At 33.0% G+C, this 22,316-nt stretch overlaps 1 protein-coding gene across 1 annotated transcript in view; it reads left to right on the forward strand.

Moving 5' to 3' along the window:
• The window catches only part of LOC114330261 (UDP-glucosyltransferase 2-like), a 128,552-nt gene extending 109,515 nt beyond the window's left edge, over positions 1 to 19,037 (forward strand). The window contains exons 6-7 of the mRNA XM_050649544.1: positions 1,410 to 1,629; positions 12,058 to 19,037. Of these exons, the coding sequence (XP_050505501.1) occupies positions 1,410 to 1,629; positions 12,058 to 12,394 (557 nt within the window). The 3' untranslated portion in view covers positions 12,395 to 19,037. The remainder of the gene's footprint in view (positions 1 to 1,409; positions 1,630 to 12,057) is intronic.
• Positions 19,038 to 22,316: the final 3,279 nt, after the last annotated feature.

The following is a 22,316-nucleotide window of genomic DNA, read 5'->3' on the forward strand; positions in this document are numbered from 1 at the left end:
ATTTTAATGAAATAAATATACTTTCGGACAGTTTATTTGTATTTTATTTGAAGATTAAATTAATTTTTACTTACTACTTTCCAAAAAGTTTTATTAAAACAATACCAAAAATTAAAAAAAATATTAGAAAACACCAGGATTTGAACCGGGGACCTCTTGATCTCCAGCCCAACGCTCTACCACTGAGCTATAGCCTTTTGTTTATACGGGCTACAAGATTTCTCAGACATAGTGACAAACATACGAAGTGAATTATAAAATACTTTAAATATTACTTATTATCTTATTCCCGAGGTAGACAAGTCCAAATACACAAAAATTATAATAATAGTTATTTATGATATAAAATGTTAAAAGCACAATTTTAAGGCACGTATGTGAAAGATTCGCTTCGCTCATTCTGCAATTCACATGAGTGCCTTAAAAAATGTACTTTTTAACACCTATATCATACAATATTTTTTCTACAAACGTCTTATATATCAACAATTATAATTTATTCATTCTCAATTACAGGATAATACCTACAAAAACTTTTACTTGAACTTGACTGACATTCCATTTTTATATTTTTCTTGACATTACATCAAAACTGCCTATACTGTCAATACGTAAATCATAACAACTATAGAATAATATCTACTTTTATTTTTGTATATTCTAACAAATTTTAATAGTTTTTTTCTACAAACGTGTTACAAATGCAATAATACAGTTTAAATTAAATTAAAAAAACCTTTTAAACCACCTTTTTCAAATTGCGCAAGTTGTACTGTTAATATTAATGTTAATAAATGAAATATAAATATTTTGACGTTTCATAATTTGACAATTCACTTTTAACTGCAGTGCCTTAAAATTTTTAAAGCACTGGTGCTTTAAAGTAGCATTTTTAAAGCTCCTATGGAGTGCTATAAATTGCATTTTTAACACGTTTATAGAAAAATATATTTAAAAACACTAATATATCCTTTCCACACCTTTTCTGGACTGATACATACATAAATTAAAACATTTAGTAACGAACTCCATACTGTCTGTGTGCGCATGCGCGCAGATTAATAAAATTTCACCCTCAATCGCGCCTAAAGAAGTATAACTTCAAAAACGAAAACAAACACCACGTGTGAATTTTTGCTTTGTTTGGAAACTTTTCCAGAGTAGCCAACATTGATTTGACGTCACGACCATCACGGTCCATTCCTACAAATTCCGATCAGATTTGCTGACCTCTATTCGATTTGACTCATTTCTATTCGATTTGTAATTACAGAATAGGCCTGATTATCTAATCTAGTAGAAACTTTACGTTTTCTCGGAGTACGAATGTCAATTTGAAGCTTATCACAAGTGTCTTTTATATACCGGTCGGAGTGTAATATTTACTAAGATTCCTTATGCGGTTTTAGGACACAACAATATAATAGGTGCCGTAATAGACGGCAATTTATTCAGGATAATGGAAGCTGTCCGATTCGGAACACCAATTGTCGGAGTACCGTTATTCACTGAACAAATCCCGAATATTGCAAGAACTGTTCGTGATGGATATGGTATTGAGGTCAGCTTGAAAGATATAGATGGGGAAAATATGGTTAAAGCTCTAACGCAAATCATAGAAGATCCTCTGTAAGTATAAATGTTACTTTTTTGAGTTTTGTTTAAATATTTGTATGTATATAAAATATTATATTGGATTATAGCTAGAGAAGGACTAATATAGTATTTTTACTACAAAAGCAAGATTACGTAGGTCAAAATTTTTGACGTATGAGCACTTTCAAAACGTTAGAATGTGACTTTTCATCATGGCCACGTTTATGTCATTACTTGTCAGAGATATTTTTCTTTGTTTTTGTTTACTAGAAAAATAATATCTATAATTATTTATTCTAATTAATGATGTCAATTGGTTTTCATTACTTGCCGAAATATATTAATTAACAACAATATTAACATAGTGTAGGTATAATCATTAAAATAGATTATTTCACAGCTCACAGCATAATTGACCGCAACCAGCAACACTGAACTGTCATTTGCGTTTGAATGTATGAGTAGTTTACGAATGTCTAAAATATTTAACTAAAATTATTATTTTTTGGAATATTGAACTTAAATAATCGTTTTAGAAAATTTATATTATTGATAATAATAAATATTTTTGGTTATATAATTAATATAATTCTAAAATTCTCAATGTAATCGCGATTACGTTTTTTTTTATTAAAATACCATGTGGACGCGTATACAAGATCGGGCAGTTCCGTGTTGGTGTCGTATTTTAGCTGGGCTACACAAATTTCAATTCTAGAGTTGACGTTATGGAATATCATTATTTTCGTTAACGTTAACAAATATTTTGGCATATGATTAATATATTTCGGCAATTGATGAAATCCGATTGACATCATTAATTAGAATGAAGAATTATAGATATTATTTTTATTGTAAACAAAAACAAAAAAATATCTGACAAGTAATGACATTAACGCGGCCATGATGAAAAGTCACATTCTAATGTTTTGACAGTGCTTTTACGTCAGAAATTTTGACCTACGTAATCTTGCTTTTGTAGTAAAAATACTATATTTATATTTATATCTATATCAATGAAATATAAAATAGTTCCGGGTGAGTATGTATATGACGATTGTGAGACATATTGTTTTCACCCAATTTTCCTTACTAAACAATTCTTTTCTCTTTTTATATCTTCGTTCGATATAGACTTTGGATCAATATGTATATATTGATACAAGGTCGTGTTTTTGCCTTTAATAAACAATGTACTAAACTTCACCTTCGTTTTTACATAAACAATGCAACACCTACTTCTAGATAAACATATGGTTTAATTGGTATGGTATTGGTATGGTATATCGGGACAGGGCCCACTTGTGAGCCCTTCAGACACTTGGACCGCCTACGGCGGGTCCATTGTACCCCTGTCTTACGGACTAGGTCCATAAGAACCTGGTCTTCGGCGTTTCTGGTATGGTAGTTGGGGTAGTTACCCCCGATGATGGGGTTGATTAAGTTGAACACTATTTACCAGACATATATTTATTTGCCAACACTAAATATGTCAGTAACGAGTTGGTGGACAAAGTCTATATTCTAACTACATTGATGGTTAAAAAATGAATGATGAATAATGAATGATCTCTGCTTTACTTTCTCCGTATCTATAAATAAATCGTAATTGTTTTGTTATGATTTCATACCTGAATGTGACCATGAAATACTAATAGTACATAATTGCTGAGTCCGTTGTTTTTCAAAACGAGTGGTCTACATTGCAGAAGCAATGTCACCTAATTTACGAAATCAAAACAATGCATGTAAATAATATTTGTTTGAGACTTTTTAAAAATTAAATCGATATGGATTACTCTTATTTTTTGAATGCTAATATAAATCCTGTACACTGGGGCCCAGGCTACACCGGGCGCTCATGTCTGTCAGAATCGGCAGGGTCTGCAAATCTGCCGATGCCACCCCGAACGTCTAATCCCCCAGAAACCTTATGGCTTCACAGAAAGCCACAAGTCTCTTAAAAGGCAACTCTCTCACATGACTCGGCTGCCTAGATGCCGATGCCAGAATCTGCCACCTCTGATAGTCCAATGCCGGGCATTCCCAGAGGACATGTGAGGAGGTTTCCTCCTCCTCATTACATAGACGGCAACGTGAGTCATCCGCCAGTCTAAGCAGATGAAGGTGCCGTCGGAGTCTACAGTGATCGGTGATCATACTGACCATCAGGGAGCATCTTCTACGATCTAAAAGAAGCAGTTGGGATATGAGACGTTTGGATGACCCCAGTATGTGGAGCCTAGCCTGTTTCAAACCTCCACAACTGGACCAGGAGTCCTGGCACCTCTGCAGAAGTAGCCAAAGACTACCTCTACCGGTAACCGGTGAATTGCTCGAAATCAATTGCTCGAATTCAGTTGCTCGAATTCAGTTGCTCGAAAATCAATTGCTCGACATGAAAATTGCTCGAAATACAAATTGCTCGAATAAAAAAGAAAATTATATATCTAAAATATTTATGCTTTTTCTCATGAGCATCTTTCAGTGCGTCACAATTTTTCGATTTCATTCTAAGTCATTAAATTGTATGTGACAGAAAAAACGCACGTCGGTGATTACATTTCATCGGTGACATTTATAACATTTATTCTAGTTGTCAATAGATGGCGGTATAATCGAAAAAAAAATATTTACGAATTATATAATATATCTACGAATATAATCTGTACAATTTATAAGACTATACAAATCAAAGAAAATACCATTTTATAAATGCAATAAACACAATTGATTTGTTTTTATGCCAAATTGCAAATAAAATGTGACAACTGTCAGATTTAACTAAAATATCATGTCACTAAAATGTATATTATCAGGGACTTACCTTTTTTTATATAATTTGTGACGCACTGAAAAATGCTCATGAAAAGAAGCATATTCACAATAATAAAAAATATAGACATAAGAAAGATTCTTGAAATAGGACAAATTATGCGATATTCCACGTATATAATCGTATATTAATTTATTAGGCTACTGATTATGTACTATAGAAAGGAACTACAACGTTAACAAGGTTTTATTATTTCATATGGTCAATGAATCTCTATATATGAAAAAACCGCGGAGTGCTACCATTTAAAGGGGTGCGTTTTTGAGGTGAGTTCTATGCACTTTTGGTACAAACACGTCTTCATAAAAATTGTTCCTGGTTAAATTTCCTATCTAAATATAACTTTTTGAAGTCAAAGATACTTTTTTTTTAAATATATTTAAAAGAAAAAGCACAAAGAAACCCAAAAGAAAGAAATTTTGTTTTTTGTCCCATAACTTTTGTCCACGGGGATATAGGTATAGACATTGCTTCACAGAAAAAAAACACATATTTTGTCTTTAAAATGATGTTTAGTAGAGGTCATTAGGATTTACAGTTTTCGAAATATGATTTTTCAAAGTTCGCCACTCACAGCAATTTTGGGCAATTTTCCTTGTTATTTCGCAAATATTGATCTGTAACTTTTTTCTACGTAACTTTAGGCATATGCAATGGTACATGTAAGAGGAATAGAAATCAATTACCTTTAAAATGTTCTACTGTATAATGTTGTACGACTTCTTTTAAAGAGGTTATCTTTTTCAAGACTTTATACTTTTAACAAGTTTTTATCTTTTTCACGATTATTTTTTAAATTTCCCATTATAACTTTTTTTTTCTACATTTAGGTATATATTATATAATAAAAAAGAAAGCTTATTCTGTTTACTTTAAAATGGTGTATTATAAAAAATTCTGGGATTATTTTTATAAGATATGCTTTTTCAAAATGTAATAGGTACTTGCAACGATTTTTGATTTTAGGATTATTTTTTAAATTCCTCATTATAACTTTTTTATGTGATTATGTGTTATGATTGAATCTTATTTTTTATAGGTAATACTTTGGATCCACTTGACTCGGCCGGGCAAATTTCAAAATATGGATTAATTCCAATATTTACTGTCAAAGCTCGTACACCACAAGCTTTGCTTGAAAAAATAGCATGTAAATGTACCAAAGGATGTACAAAAAACTGCGGTTGTAGGAAGATAGGAATTAGTTGTTCAATATTCTGCAAAGGGTGCATGTGCATGGGTACTAATTGTGGGAACTCTAAGATAACTGAGGTGTCAGAGGAAGATATTAAAGCTAATGCTAACGAAGAGATGGACTTTGATTTTGAAAATTTTTTAAATGTCAACGTTTAAATAATTTTAACTAAAGTGATGTTTCAATGTAATTTTTGTAAAAGAAATAATTTTAAATAATACAGGGAAAAAAATATCAAAGAATCACTCGGTTTCCATTTCATATTTAAATGTCGATGATAAACCATATTAAAGAACAGAAAGTAAGCCCTCTTTATTGAGCAATATATAGTATATTCATGTACTTACAAGAAAAAAAAAGTTATAATGAGAAATTTCAAAAATAATCGTAAAAAATATAAAAAATAATATTTTTTTATATTAGGTATTATATAATATAATATGTAATATAATATTATATTATATATACTATATATAATATAATATTATATAATAATATTATTTTATTTTTATATTATATTATAAAAAATCGTTAAAAGTATAAAACCTTGAAAAACCATAATCTCTTTAAAAAAAGTCGTACAACGTTATACAATAGACCATTTTAAAGGTAATTGATTTCTATTCCTATTACGTGTACCATTGCATATACCTAAAGTTACGTAGAAAAAAGTTACAGAACAATATTTGCGAAATAACAAGGAACATGGCCCAAAATTGCTGAGTGGCGAAATTTGAAAAATCATATTTCGAAAACTATAAATCCTAATTACTTCTACTAAACAACATTTTAAAGAACAAATATGTAGTTTTTTTTTCTGTGAAGCAATGGCTCTACCTATATCCTCGTGGACAAAAGTTATGGGACAAAAAACAAAATTTCTTTCTTTTGGGTTTCTTTGTACTTTTTCTTTTGAATATATTTTTGTAAAAAAAAAGTATCATTGACTTTAAAAAGTGATATTTAGATAGGGAATTTAACCAGGAACAATTTTTATGTAGAAATGTTTGTACCAAAAGTGCCTAGAACTCACCCTAATGTAACCTGTGCCCAGGGACTAATTCACCCATTTCTCAAAAACGCACCCCTTTAAATGGTAGCACTCCGCGGTTTTTTCATATATAGATATCCATTGACCATATGAAATAATAAAACCCCGTTAACGTTGTAGTTCCTTTTAGCTATCTTATTTTGAATATAATCAATAGCCTATATGCTGAAAAAGTATTTATTACAAATCTAAAATACCTTTGAACTTTTAAAATAATAAGAAAAATAACGGTTTTGATTTTCTCTCATTATGATAATTAGGTATTATAATAATTTCCAGGTATTAGGGAAATATTAAAATCATTAAATACCCATTAACATGCTTACCCATTACCATTGTTTCTTTATTGGGTATGTATTGGATTTTTCATTTTGATTGTATTCATTGTATTTTGTGTGCCATTATGATAATAAGGGTAATTACTGGGTTTTCCAGGTCTTACGGAAATAATTAAAATCATTATCTGCCCATTAACATGTTAATTATCAATGTTTCCTTATTGGGTATATATTTGATTTTTCGTTTGATTTTATTCATTGTATTTTTTGTGTCAGTGTTGATAAGTTGTTTTCATTTTTAAATATACTTTGTTAAGCAGACATGGAGTACGTGTTAAGTGAGAAAGGTAAACCAAAATTTTGTTATAACAATTTCCTCTTCATCGAAGATCGAAGTGTCGACACAAAAGTATATTGGAAGTGCGATCTCAGTCGAAAATATAAGTGCCGCGCTCGGGTAATAACCGTGGATGGACAAGTGTCTTCATCTAACAACGACCACAACAAAAAGCAACAAAAGTTATGCAGAGAGTAAGAGAAGATGCAGGAAACACGAGGGATTCTCCGCAATACATTCTGTCCCAAGCTTCTACAAACATAGGAGAAGCTGTTGCAGCCAAATTATCTTGCGTTGGAAATATGAAGCGAACCATTAGGAAAGTAAGAGAAAAAAAAGAAGTTTCACCAGCCAATCCAAGCAGAAGAGAGGATCTTATTTTACCAAATGAATTTAAAACGAGTGATACTGGAGAAACTTTTCTTTTGTTGACTCAGGACCTATACCACAGTATAAAGAGGGATAGTAAAACCTCTCTCATGTCGGCACTTTGATCTCAAGAAGTTATACCGACAGTACGCAATTTTTAATTCACCAGTGGTGGATGCGGGTTTTCCCTGTTAAAACCCGTAGGTTTCTATGCGACTAGCAATGCGAGAGTGGGGCAAAAGCGACTGCCAACATTACGCGGTCGCCATGCGCGACTGAAGATTCTACTTCCAATTTTTCGGAGAGTGGTTCTACTGTCCCTCTTTATACTGTGCCTATACCTAATAGCATCCTGATTTTTTCACTAGGCGCAACATTACTTTATTGGCACAGTCCCAACATTGGTATGCTGACGGCACTTTCAAAGTAGTTCCAACGCTCTTTGAACAACTTTATACAATTCATGGACTAAAGGACAATGTGGCCATTCCTCTGGTATTCGCTCTATTGCCGAATAAGACAGAACATACTTATATTACATTATTACAAGAAATAAAAAAAATTTTTGCCTGCTGGTGCAATACCAAGTACTATCATGACTGATTTTGAATTGGCGATGATAAATGCTGTACAACAAGAGTTACCAGATACTGTACATAGGGGATGCTTTTTTCATTTTTGTCAATGCATCTTTCGCCATATCCAGGCCAACGGTTTACAAAGGGAATATGAGCAGAATCCACAGACAGCTTTAACTTTAAAAATGCTTCCAGCCTTGGCATTTGTTCCTACAAATGACGTGGTTAATGGTTTTGATCATCTCTGCGACCAGAACATTTTCCCACCAGAGTTTCACGCTGTCCTGGATTATTTCGAAGATACTTGGATTGGCCGGCCACAACGCAGAGGACATCAACGACGTCAACCACTTTTTGCCCATGCCATGTGGAATTGTTACGATGGAGTACAAGATGGACTTCCTAAACCAAATAATTTTATCGAAGGTTGGCATTGCGGATTTCAAATGCAAATAAGTGCGGACCATCCAAGCATTTGGAAATTTATTTCCGCCCTAAAACCGGAACAAAGTTTAAATGAACTAAAAATTGAACATTGCATAAGTGGCGAACAACCTCAAGTGGGTCATAGGTAGTGTGATCAACTCATATTTACTCAAATTCGGGACACGGCTGAAAAAAATACCTGAAATCCGGGACTTTTCAATGAAAATCGGGCCATTTTTCTTAATATAGAACTTTCATAATATCATCATTTTATTTATTAAATATTTTTTTGTTTTTCTTATGGCCTTGGCATAGCCAATTAGCCAGCATTTTTATGTTGACAATGCTATTTTTAATGGGGTTAAGCCACAATAATTGGTTGTAATGATAATGACGATAATTAAAATACAGAAATGAAAAGTTCACAGTTTGAGTATTTGTAGAACTATAATACCAAATAATACCACGATATGCAGCGTTTTGGATATGGTATTAATATTCTTCTTCTTCTTCAGCCTTAAGTAATCCAACTTTGGCAGCATGTTCTCCTGAGTCTTTTACTTTGGTTTTGTTTCTAATCCATTTATTTGTTTTTTTTTTATCTATAAGCCTCACCCCGAGCATTGATCTTAATATTACACTCTCGAAATTGTCGACTTTTTTTGGTCCTACCAATTCAATTTGATATGAATTCTTAGAAGAATATTTAAAATTTCAAAATAGAATTTTATCAAAACATTGAAAATTCGGATGGCCCGAAAGCCTGGTCCGGGACGCCGGGATACGACTTCATAATTCGGGCCATGTCCCGGATTTTTCGGGATAGTTGGTCACGGTGCCACTTCGGTATGCGGTCTACCGTCTAATATGTGGTCTACGGCAATTTAGCTGATTCGGCATGCGGTCTACGTACAAAAACAATTTAGAGAAACTATTACAAACATTAGTATTTTATTATTACTAACAGCTTCACTGTTCAATTGGTAATTATACAAAGAGTCTACATTCTACCAGATCCAATACTATTTTAATATTAAATATCATGCAACCGCAGTAAATATCGGTTTTTGCCTGAAAGGAGGAAGACCTAACCCTTCGGTCCAAACCCAACTTACGGGTATTAGAGTGAGAGAACCGCAGGGCAGGAGGTATTTGACCGCTGCGCGCAATCACAACCCACCCGTTTTATTATCACTAAACGGTCTTTTCAGCGTTTTAAATTAACACTCAAGGCCCATTTCGTTGATTCAAGTTTATATAGGCAACCCAAATTACACGCCGCTAATCCTCGGTTCGGGATTTAGACAGAATAACACGTGAAGTGTGAAGTAAAGCACAAGTATGACAAGTAAAGTAAAGTATAAATATAAATAATAAATAAAAAGTTTGTAATAGTTTCTCTAATTTGTTTTTGTACGTAGACCGCATGCCGAATCAGCTAAACTGCCGTAGATCGCATATCAGACGGTAGACCGCATACCAAACTAGAAACTCTGCCGTAGACCGCATACCGAAGTAGCACCGTTGGTCACACTGTCCTAGGAGATATAGAAACACTGCTGATAGGTTATTACGTTTAATTAACAATTATGAACCACAAATTAACATCTGTGACTATATACGTGGAATTTCACATAATTTGTCATATTAAAAGTGTCTTTCTTATGTATAAAGTCAGGATTATAAGCATTTTGCCTTTTTTTGCTTTTTTTGCTTATAATTAAGATTTTTAGTAAAAATGCTTATTTTAAAGATATGTTGTTTATCTTTGTTTATTTTACTTCTTATGATAAACTATAGTGAAATTTCATGTTATTTCCTGTCTTAAACAAAATTCTATGAATTATACAGAGCTATAAAACTCTAATAATTCAATAAACCATAAGAATGTTAGTCCGTTAGGCTTAGGAGATAAACAAGAAAACCCATAGTTATACCTGTCATGTAATAAACTAATATTTGTCTGCAGACAGCCCAAATTTATTATATTGTTGTAAAATAATACCGGTACATTTGTTGAAATTTAAATACGCACTGATCACATCTGCAGATGTTGAAAGAACTTTTTCTACGTATAAATATATGTATACAGATAGAAGACACAGCTTTTTACAAGAAAATTTTGAAAAACATATTGTTAATAGGAAAACAACGAAAAGCCCCAGATACAAAGTTTACTACTTTTTAAACAATTAGAATAATTGAAATAAAAATATAATAAACAATATTTTAAATCTAAGACTTTTCGTTAATAAACTGCTTTCTGGCTGCATCCCATATCTCCGGATTTTACAATATATAATCACGTAGAGACGACGAAAATAGGAGAAAGCAAATAGAGGACACTTAGGCCACGCATTTACCTTCTCTTCGTCTAGGAAAAGGACCGAAAGACAGTTTCTAAATACTCAAAAACTGAGAGACGATGAATTTTGAAACCTGCCTTGAACCCTTTTTTATATTGTTAATAGTTTTTATGCTAATGGCCATGAATAAAAAATATATTAATATTTTAATTATTTTTCGATTTTTTTTTATTATATTATAGCTTAACACTTTGGTAATTTTTTATTTATTGTTAATAATACGATAATTAAAAATAAGTGTAATTTAATGTTAATGACCTATATTCATATTTATATTATTATCATTTGCTTATTTCTGCGACATTTTTTGCTTATATAAGTGGTTATTTTGACCTTTCTGTCATGCAATCCGGACTTTACGTTATGTAAGTACCTACACATAATTATTTTGCATTATTGTGAATAAATATTTTAGATATATAATTCTCTTTTTTATTCGAGCAATTTTCATGTCGAGCAATTGATTTTCGAGCAATTGATTTCGAGCAATTGACCTAGAACCACCTCTACCAGTACTGAAGGGCACCCCAATCACAAATTCAGGTCCCACAGGCAAAGTGGATGAGCTCCGTCTTGTCTTCCACACCTGTGTGTCCCGGTACCCATACCAACCTAACCTTGTTGGTCAGAGCAACAGGTTTCATTATTACATATTATATTATAATTCGTACATATTATAATTCAAGAGTTTGTACCCTAAAGGTACGATTCCGACATCGACGGCAGGCGGCAGACGGCAACTATAAACGGCAGTTAAAGTTGTCACCATGACAGTTGTCAGTACTTTGCACTATTAATTTGTATAATTCTTAGCAACCGACGTTCTGCCGGACAGCAGTTGCAGTCGATGTCGGAATCAGTCTCATACAAAATAATAGTGCAAAGTAGTGACGTTTGTCATGGCGACAACTGCAACTGCCGTTTGCAGTTGCCGTCTGCCGCCTGCCGTCGATGTCGAAATAGTACCTTTACTCTACAACTACATATTTGCGAATCACCTCTTTTAACACAAACATTTTTTGCAGGTATAAAGCATACGCCGAAGCAGCAGGTCTGTTTTTCGCCGATCGACAAGTATCTCCAATCAATACAGCGGTTTACTGGGTCGAATATGTCCTTAGACATCGGGGAGCAAGACATTTTCAGTCACCCGGAGTCCAAATGCCTTTATACAAGAGACGCCTTGTAGACGTTCTTATTCTGTTAATAGTAGTACAACTCATGCTGTTCTTCTTATTCTATTTTATTATCAAGCACCTTTTACGCTACGCAATAAATGCCTGTAAGAGGAGGAATGTGGGGAAATATGACACTTTAGACGACAGTTATGCAGAGAATACCGAAAGTAGTGTCAGCGGTTAGTACGTAAGCGAGAAAGATGGTTACATAGTCCACTCACTGTGTGATTTTACATTATGTAGGTTTAGTATTTTATCGTATTACTTTTTTTTATATAGGTTTATACACTGTCGGAGGTCTAAGAAGTGAACATGTAATAGTTAACATGTTATGTACTGATGTGCTTTGAATTCGAAGGGAGAGAAGGTATATTTGATATCGGCAACTGCGCTACGTGACGTTTTTTATAGACAACAACAGGAGCGTATACCAAATTAGGAGTTGTTCTGTCAAATGTGTCGAATATTATTCTGCTCCATCACCATCATCAAGGATATTGATTCCGGATGGAATGTTTGCCGCTCTTACTTAGAGCTCTCTGATTCGCTTATTGCGGTGAATCGACTCCGCATTCCACTTGTGTGCTATCAAAGTTTGTTGTATGTCTTGGCTTTCGTTACAATTTTCTTCCACTCATTTCGATATGTGTATAGTTTCCCTCCAGTTTCTCACTTTAAGAATTTTGATATCTCTCATGACGCGGTCCTCCCATCTCTCTCTGCGTCTTCCCCTCGGTCTTTCAGTTTCTGGTTTCCATCTGGTGATCTTCTTAATCAGTAGGTCGTTTTTCCTTCCCTCTATATGACATAGCCATCTCAGTATCTGCGCTTTAATAACTTACTTACTTACTTAAGCCGTCCTCTTGTACCTTACGGTGTCGAGGTAAGTGGAGAAATCAGACGTCTCCATGACTTTCGGCCAGTAGCTAGTCTTTCTGCTTCTCTCCACCCAATATTTCTTTTTACGCAAGCCTTTCCAATATTTGCGTTCCCTTGCTGGCCTGCCTCTTCGTCGTTTGTTGTCAGATGCCGCTTTCCATACCCTCTTTACAGTTCTACCTTCACTCATTCTCGCCATATGTCCGAACCACGATAACTGTTTCTTTTCAAGTCTGTCTAAGGTCCTTCCAACACCGCACCTTTCACGTATGTCTTCATTTCTTATACGATCACGTCTGGTCACCCCGGATACCGCAAGTAAATATCGCATTTCGCATGCTTGAATTTTACTACGGATGTTGTCGTTCACTGTTCACGTTTCACTACCGTAGAGTAGCACCGGCTCGTATACAGTTTGAAATACTTTCATTTTTGTTTTCAGGCTTACTTCTTTCTTCCTAATAAAACTTTTATTTAGTGCATAGTATAATTTTGTTGCACTCATTACCCTGCTGTTTATTTCTGGTTCTATATTTCCTTGCCCATTCATTATTGATCCTAGATACTTGAAGTCCTCTACTTGTGTAATGGTCTCATTATTCAGCTTTACATTTATATTTTTCGATATTACTAAAGCTTCTGCTTTTTTAATATTTATTTTCATCCCAAATTTCTTAAAGGCTTCATTCCAAACATTCATATTCACTTGCAAGTCTTTTTCCGATTTTGCCACAATTACCAGGTCATCGGCATATATCAACTCTGACACGTAAACTTAATGAAGTTTATACACCAACCCTAGTTCTTTTTACCTTACCCCTGCATTATTTTGCAATTTCGTCCATAAGAGTGATGAATAACAAAGGACGACTCAGAACACCACCTTGTCTTACACCTGTCCTTGTGTAGAATTCTAGAGATGAGCGATTGTTCGTTCTTACATTATTACGTGTACATTTATATATACTCTTTATTGCTTGGATTAACTTCGGTTTCACATTTCTGCGGTTTAATATTTCCCAGATCTTGTTACGTGGCGCCCGATCAAATGCTTTTTCCAAGTCCACAAAACAGAGAAACAACTTACTGTTATGCTCTAGGGCTTTTTCTGATAACTGTCTCACCGTGATTATGAGATCGGTTGTACCTCGCCCTGGCCTAAAGCCGCATTGGCTGTCATCCAGTGTGGCCTCGATATTTTCTCGCAGCTTTTTCTCTAGTATTATTTCGTAAATTTTACTAGCAACTACCAACAATGATAACGCTTTAATAAATCTAACTATATCTTCTCCGTTCAGTATGTCTCTTAGATTACCGCAAATATTTTAATTGTTAAACTCTTTCAAAAGTGTAATTTTCTATCTTGATTTCTCTCAACTGTTTGAAAAGTGTAATTTTTTATCTTGGTTTCTGTCGTCCTGTTATCTTCTCTTCTAGATAGGGTAGATATTTTGTTTTTACTTCATTAATTTCTAGACCTCTTTTCCGTGTTTTCTTTGCCAGGATTGTTACTGCTCCTTTTAATCTTTCCTTGTCTCTTCCCATAAGAACTATATGATATGCAACCAGAACTGGGCCGGGTACTGATAAATTGTACTCGGGTACAGAGTACCGGGTCATATTTGAGGAACGAGTACAGAGTACATTGCTCAAAAAAAGTGCTCAGAGTACAATACTCAAAGTACAATTACCCGAATTTCTCGGGTACTTATTTCGAGTACATTTGAATATAGAACCCGAAAAAGGTAAGAAGGTAATAATTATCTCTGCCTCTCTAAACATATTTATTTATGAGTCATGAAAACATAAAACAACGTACAATTCCAACTTAAATAAAAAAATAAGAATTTTAAAAATTGATCATTGAATAATACAGTAAAACCTGTCAGTAACGGCCACTAAAAATGAAGGAACTATGGGACGATATAGAAAGGTGGCCGGTATTTCCAGTTTTTGTAGTCCACAAATACATAAAAGATAATTGGAACTTTGTTTATTTTGTTAATAAAAGCAAATATAATTCTATACATAAACGGACACTACTAAAACTACTTAATATCGTAATATAAAACAAAACTAGGTAGGTACATACTATACTATGGAAAAAACCGATTTATGTTTTACTCACTTTTATTTTTTATATCCTTTGATAATTTGAGTTTTTAGACCATATTTTTTGGCCAACTTTTTGTGAATTTAAATCATATTTATATATAGTGACAAACGCTTCTCTTTTACAACGCTTTTACGACATTTTATTGTAGAATTTTAAGAACCTTGGGACCACCGACCCGGTGCAGGTTATTTAATCTCCTGTTTAAGTAGATACAATAGGTCCTAATAAATAGTACTGGGAATTTCCATCAACAAATAGACAAAATTATTTCAACAAAATTATTTTGGCCGACAATCACATTCTATGTCTATAAAATGGACTTTAAAAATATGTGATTATTTGGCCGCGTCCGTATTATAAAGATGGCCGTAAATAGCAGGTCATAAATAAGGAAATATAAATATAATTGGTTTGGGGAACTTTGAAACCGGCCGTAAATACAGGTGGTCGGTAACACAGGTTTTACTGTAATCAGTATAACACCACTCACACTCACTGATTAATTTTATTGGCTTTTAAGATAACTAATTTTTCAAAGTTTCATCAGTTCTTCAGAGCATTTCTTTGGGGGCTATTAATTATTATGGCATAAGAGAATAGGCGTTTTCTTGACTTTGCGAATGGACTGATACTGAAAACAGCGTTTTGTGTGTTGCTATTAATTTGCTGTCCCACATGCAGCGACAAGTTTAGACTTGCAAAAAGTACTCGGAAAATGTACCTCTTAATAAACGCGGGTACCGGGTATTTTACCGATACGCTACGGGTACGAGTACCGAGTACTTTATTGAAAATGTACTCGGGTACTGGGTACTGAGTACCCAAAATGTACTTAGAGTACAAAATTCGGGTACTTGTACCCGGATACCGCCCAGCTCTGTATGCAACTACATATTTGTGTTGAGGAGTGGGCTATAGTTCCTTTAATTCCGCTGGCCTTAATTGTTCCTTCTACTACTCTGTTGAACTGTGTGGTTGAGAGGGAATCGCCCTGTCGCACTCCTGTTTCTATTGCAATTGATTTTGTACTTCTTTCTTCTGTCGTTACTTTTGCTAGAGATTTGATTAATTTTGCTGGTATATCTTTATTTTTTATTTCAATAAATAATTTATTTCTTCCAATACATACAAAGACTTGTCTGAAGTCTACGAAGAGGATGTGGAGTTCTATGTTGTGTTCGTTGCATTTTTCGATAGTTTGTGTAATTATGTGGATCGCATCTGTAGTGGATCTGCCTTCTCTGAGTCCTTGCTGGTAGTCCCCAATTTTTTTTCTGTAAATTGAGTGAGTTTCTATCTGATGAGGGCTGTTAGAATTTTATATGTTGTACTCAGTAGAGATATTCCTCTATAGTGGTTACATTATGTTATTTCTCTATTCTGCTCGATATTTATTGGAAAATTCTAATCGATAGTTTCTGTAGAATAAGACTGATGTGGCCTTTCCTTACCTTTCCAACCCATTGAGCCTCTTGGGCGCTCTGGAGCACTTTTGCCGGTTTCATTCCACTGCCTTCCGTTCTTTTTGTTCTCTGGTGTGTATTAGTGGATCCAGGTTTTATCAACAGTTACCAATCGGTTCCAAAAGTCAGAAGGATTGAGCTTCTTAAGGTTCACACACACCGCTAAGAAGCTATCACACGATCATGTTTTTTGTCAATAGTCACTACTTTTACGCTAACGTTTTCCAACGCATGACTATTGACTTACTCTGCAACTTAAAAATGAATTGGTCGGCTGTTTGTATGACCGAAATTTAGTAGGGCGTTCCCATAGACAACTTAGTAGTAGAAAATCTCTATAAAAAAACTTTGTTTCACCACTTTAGGCCACCTTTTCAACATTTCTTCCTTTTGTAGTCCACTTTAAATAGTTCTGCAGTACTGCATTCAAATAATTTCTTCAAATTTTTAAACTAACCCACAGTTCGATTTACTAGAATTTTACTCAGTCCTAGATTACAAATTTTGAAAATTTCAAAACGCCTTAAAACATTTTCGTTAACAAAAATTTTCACTATTTGTCTTTATTTCTAGGACTTCTATATGTATACAGGGTGATCAATTTAACTTCCTGAGATGAGTTCTTTATCTCCGACGTCAGGAGAGCTACAGAAAAAAAAATGTTATAAAAAAATTGTGGGCGCCACCATATTTCATATTTTAATGGCCCCTGGCCACTAGTAAGATTGTCTATCGAAATTTCTAAGGGAATTTATATTGCTATTATAATGTTGTAGTTGTAGTATACAAATATAATATATTTTAAATTTGAAATTTTAAAATATAATATATTTTGAATTTAAAATTTTTTATTTTAAATTCTAGTTTAAATAATAATGGAAAAGAATTTCCATCCCTACCAATTAATAATAATAATAAATCTCGGTCCGACTCGGCCAACTGTAGAAATAAAAAGATCTCAATTTTTGACTCAATTAAACTCTAATATAAATAATTCAAATGAACACTCAGGAAAGAAAAGAAAAGCAAATTCACCTATTTTAGAATCAACATCTCATAAACCGATGTTCCCCTTCACTTTTGGACCGTCTCAACCTTTGCCAACTAATTCTTATTCACCGAATACTAATATCGAAAATAAAACTGAACTAGCTAAATCTGTAGCAACATTTATAATAAACTTTTTAAAAAATATTCATACAGTAGAAGACATAAACACCTTGGACAACAAAATAATTATAAAAGAAGTAGAACAGTTCATAACTAATTCATAATGTCAATACAACATAATTTAAAAATAAGTCGGTGGAATTCCAGATCTGTTATATCAAACAAAGGTAGTTTAATGTATTATTTAAATAATAAAAGTATAGACATCCTCCTAATTAGTGAAACATGGTTCAAAAAAGATATTAGCTATCATTTTAAAAATTATAATTTGGTTCTAAAAGACAGAAATGATGGCTTCGGTGGTGTAGCTATTCTCATCCACAATTCAATTACTTTTAGTGAATTAAATTTAAACTCTAATTTTAATACGGAAATAGAAGTTTGTGATGTAACAATTAAATATAAAACAAATGATCTGAATATTTTATCTATATATAGACCACCTAAAAGCAAAAGTTCAGTAAATTATTGGACAAACATCTTCTCGCAAGTTAATAATTCAGGAATTATAGAGAAGATTTTAATGCTCGCCATACTATTTGGGGATCTAGTTACAATGACACAGTTGTAACACAGCTTATTAATACGGATATTAATAAGGATGATCTCAACCTTATCGTAATAAATAACGGTGAGCCTACTGTTCTAACTCGACCAAATCAAAACAGTTCAGCAATTGATGTAGTACAAATATAGAGTACAAAGGATTATAAGGAACAAAGAGGAGAGATAGATCAAGCGAGCGATGTAGGTCATCGGTAGAAAGCTGTAGCGAAAACTAGAGGAGACGAGGCGAATTGTGGAAGAGCACCAAGATTATTGCATCGAGGAGGATGATGTGATGGTGACATGTACAGAGTGATAGCACAAGTAGTACGATTGCTATTCTATGGAGATAGTACATTTTCGTCGCTAACTCTGACGTATTTGCTTCTAGAACTATTTGTTACGTATTACAACTTATATAAACGCGAGGTAAAAATTCTGTCGATAAACAAAGTAGAAATTGATCACGCTGTATACGTGATATTATTATATTGTTCTCGTTACCTAAATATAGTCTTGAAGTAGTTTATTAAAACTTGGCTGTGTGTCGGAAGCTAAAAGATTAATTGAAAATATACAAGAAATATTTTCTAATTTACGCAATATATTATTATGTAAGCTAGGTTTTTTAATAAATATGTTTAAAAATTTAATAGTGTTTATTTGATACTTCAGAAGCAAAAACTTTTTGACCCTTATTATACTTTCGATGCCTTAACCAATAACGGTGACAGAATTGATCTAAATGTACCAATCAAAACTAATGAACAATTTGATGAAGGAGCAGAGAATCTAACCATAAATATACAACAAGCATCATGAAACAATAACAAACTATTAACAAAAACCAAAGGTCAAAACTATCCCCAAGAAATTTAAGTCCTTGGTGCAAAAGAAAGCTAGAGGTAGAAAAACATGACAAAAAAAGCAGAAGCATTTCGGGGCCTCAAATTTCTATTCGTTAAACCAGGATATTCCCATAAACAGTATTCTAATAAACGGATTCGACCGTATAATAAAAAATGGATCAATAGACCAAATTTAAAACCATCTGACAGATGACTAAACCACTGAGTACTTGTGGAAATGTACAAAAAGAATAAATATATTAACTCAACAGATTTCCCTTCATTAGAAAACAAAATGGAACCTAGACACGTGACTAAAAACAAAACGCAAATATGTTCGTTTTATACTTAAGAGGATGGGTACGTATTTTCGGCTGTAATGCTATTCAAATGGGGATTCATTTTTTTCGAATCCTGAGAAAACTAATAAGTATTTTTGAAAAAATGAAACGCAGAATTAAAGATTACGTTATTAGCGAGGGCCGAAAGTCCCTGAGAACTTCTATAGTGTTTATTTTAATAAGTTACAGGGGTGAAAAACTAAGAGAAAATTTATTGTGATATTTAATTTAAAATATCTCATTCAAAATAAACTTTTTATTTATTTTAAGGGACTTTCGGCCCTCGGTAATAATATAATCTTTCATTCTGCGTTTAAATTTTTCAAAAATATTTATTGGTTTTTCCAGGATTCGAAAAAAATGAACACAATGTCCGTGGTAATATTTCCAAATGTATCTTTGTCATACAATGCACTCAGTCGAATAGAATATTGTCAGCATACTGTCAGTCAGACAGTGACAATTTTAAATATTTGACATGGCATCGGGAATATTTTGAGTTGTTGATTAAATAATATTAATATATAGTGTATTTGATAAATAATTGATTGAAGACGTGAACTTAATAAAAAGTTTTTTTTTGGCCTTAGGTTCAAGACCTATTTAGCCAGACAATTTATTAATAAGTAAAAAAAATTACATTTTATAATAATACACACACACACATACATATATATATATATATATATATATATATATATATATATATATATATATATATATATATATATATATATACAGATATATTCTGTCAATCTGGCACCATTTTTAAGCAAAACATGTCAATGTCGCACCCAATTTGATGATGTGGCACCCGATTTTGGGTGCCAGTACGACAGCGTGTATGTTTTCGTCCTAGGAGAGTACAAGTGTTCCTAATGCATAATATGTAAAAAACGTAATGGTGCCAGATTGAGACTTTTTCTAAACGGACATATTGATTTGTTCAGGCATTTTTCGATAGAGGGCGCTCTACTATATACAACTGTATGTAACTATATAATTTTAGTCAATTTGGCACCAATAAAAAAAGTGGCATAGTGGCACCATAAATCTGACAACCCCGCCTTTCCCTAATATAACCTAACTCATGTTAATTGAGATTAACATATTTCAAAAATCAGACGATTTGAGCCGGGCGTAAGGAAATGGGCGAGTCCCAAAGGTTCACAAGAAAAAAGCGAATATTTCGCGAAATAAATGACAGATCGAAAAACTAAAAAATTTGTGCTCAATATTTTTTAAAAATCTATCGAATGAGACTATACACGACTCCCCACGGAGAGGGGTGGGGGAGGGGAAATTTAATATTTTAAATGCGAATCCCGCGATATTTCGCGAAATGAACATCAGATCGAAAAACTGTAAAATATACTTATTCAATATTTTTGAAATATCTATAGAATGGCACCACACACTACCTCCCACGGAGGTGGGGTGGGGGGTTACTTTAAAATCCTAAATAGGAGCCCCTATTTTTTATTGCTGATTTGAATTCCATACGTAAAAATAAGTAACTTCTATGCGAAACATTTTTTCGAATTATGGATAGATGGCGTCATAATCGGAAGAAAAAGATTGTTGGAAATGGAAAATTAAATTAAAAAATGGCAAGCGCCTACTAACATTGAAAACTTTACTTAACTTTTTTTGGTTTTGGGACCTACTCTTCGCAACCCAATAGGTCCCCAAAGCGCTCGAGTGACTGCAAATTTAGCATACTTTGCTCCCCTACCACAAAGAATACTCTAAAAGCATTAATTTTTTTCTTGTAAGAACTGAGTCATTATATTGTGGAATGAAGTGGAGAAACTAACGTGGTTTTTCATCTAATGAAATTTTTTATTTATTTGATGAAATAGAATCGCCAAGATAAATGTACAGATTTAAAATCCATATACAGAGAGATTCTAAATTATGGAATCAATTCATTTAATGGTCACTTTGGAGAAAAATCCCGAGACAGGTCGATTTTTAATTTTAAAGTATGATTTTTTGACATATTTATATGCCATAATAGTAACGTCATCCATTAGGGCGTGATGACGTAATCGATGATTTTTTTAATGTGAATAGGGGTTGTGTAGTAGCTCATTTAAAAGGTTATTTAATTCTCTATTCGGTAATATAAACATAATCCTTATTTATAAAGGGTGGCCAAAACATTATTTTTGAATTAAATTATTTGCTGCAAAAAGAAGAATGTATGTATTTTAATTAACTCAAAATACATTCTACTACTATGAGAAAAGAGAAAAATATGTTTATTTGATAAATAAACATTGCTTTTCGCTTAAATTAAATGTTCAAACTGCCAACAAGTAGGTGAGTGGCTGTTTGACATTTAATTTATGCGAAAAGCAATGTTTATGTATGAAAAAATTTTTTTTTTTATATTTTCTTACATCAGTAAAATGTATTTTGAGTTAAGTAAATTACATATCTAGTTATATTCTTCTTTTTGGCCACTCTGTATAAATTTTTTTAAAAGTATATTTTTGGCCACCTTGTATAAATAATAATGTTATTGTTTATATTACTGACTAGAGAATTGACAAACCTTTCAAATGAGCTACCCCACGACCCCCGTTTCCATTTTAAAAAATCATCGATTACATCAAACGCCCAAATGAATGTCACTATTAGTCGAGGAAATGAAGCATTTTGGCTCGCAATATTTTCGTCCAGCATGGATTTACTTGAAATTTTCACAGAAGGTAGGGAATAGTCCAAGGATCATTTT

The sequence above is a fragment of the Diabrotica virgifera genome, chromosome 4 (assembly GCF_917563875.1).
Source record: "Diabrotica virgifera virgifera chromosome 4, PGI_DIABVI_V3a".
NCBI lineage: Eukaryota > Metazoa > Arthropoda > Insecta > Coleoptera > Chrysomelidae > Diabrotica > Diabrotica virgifera.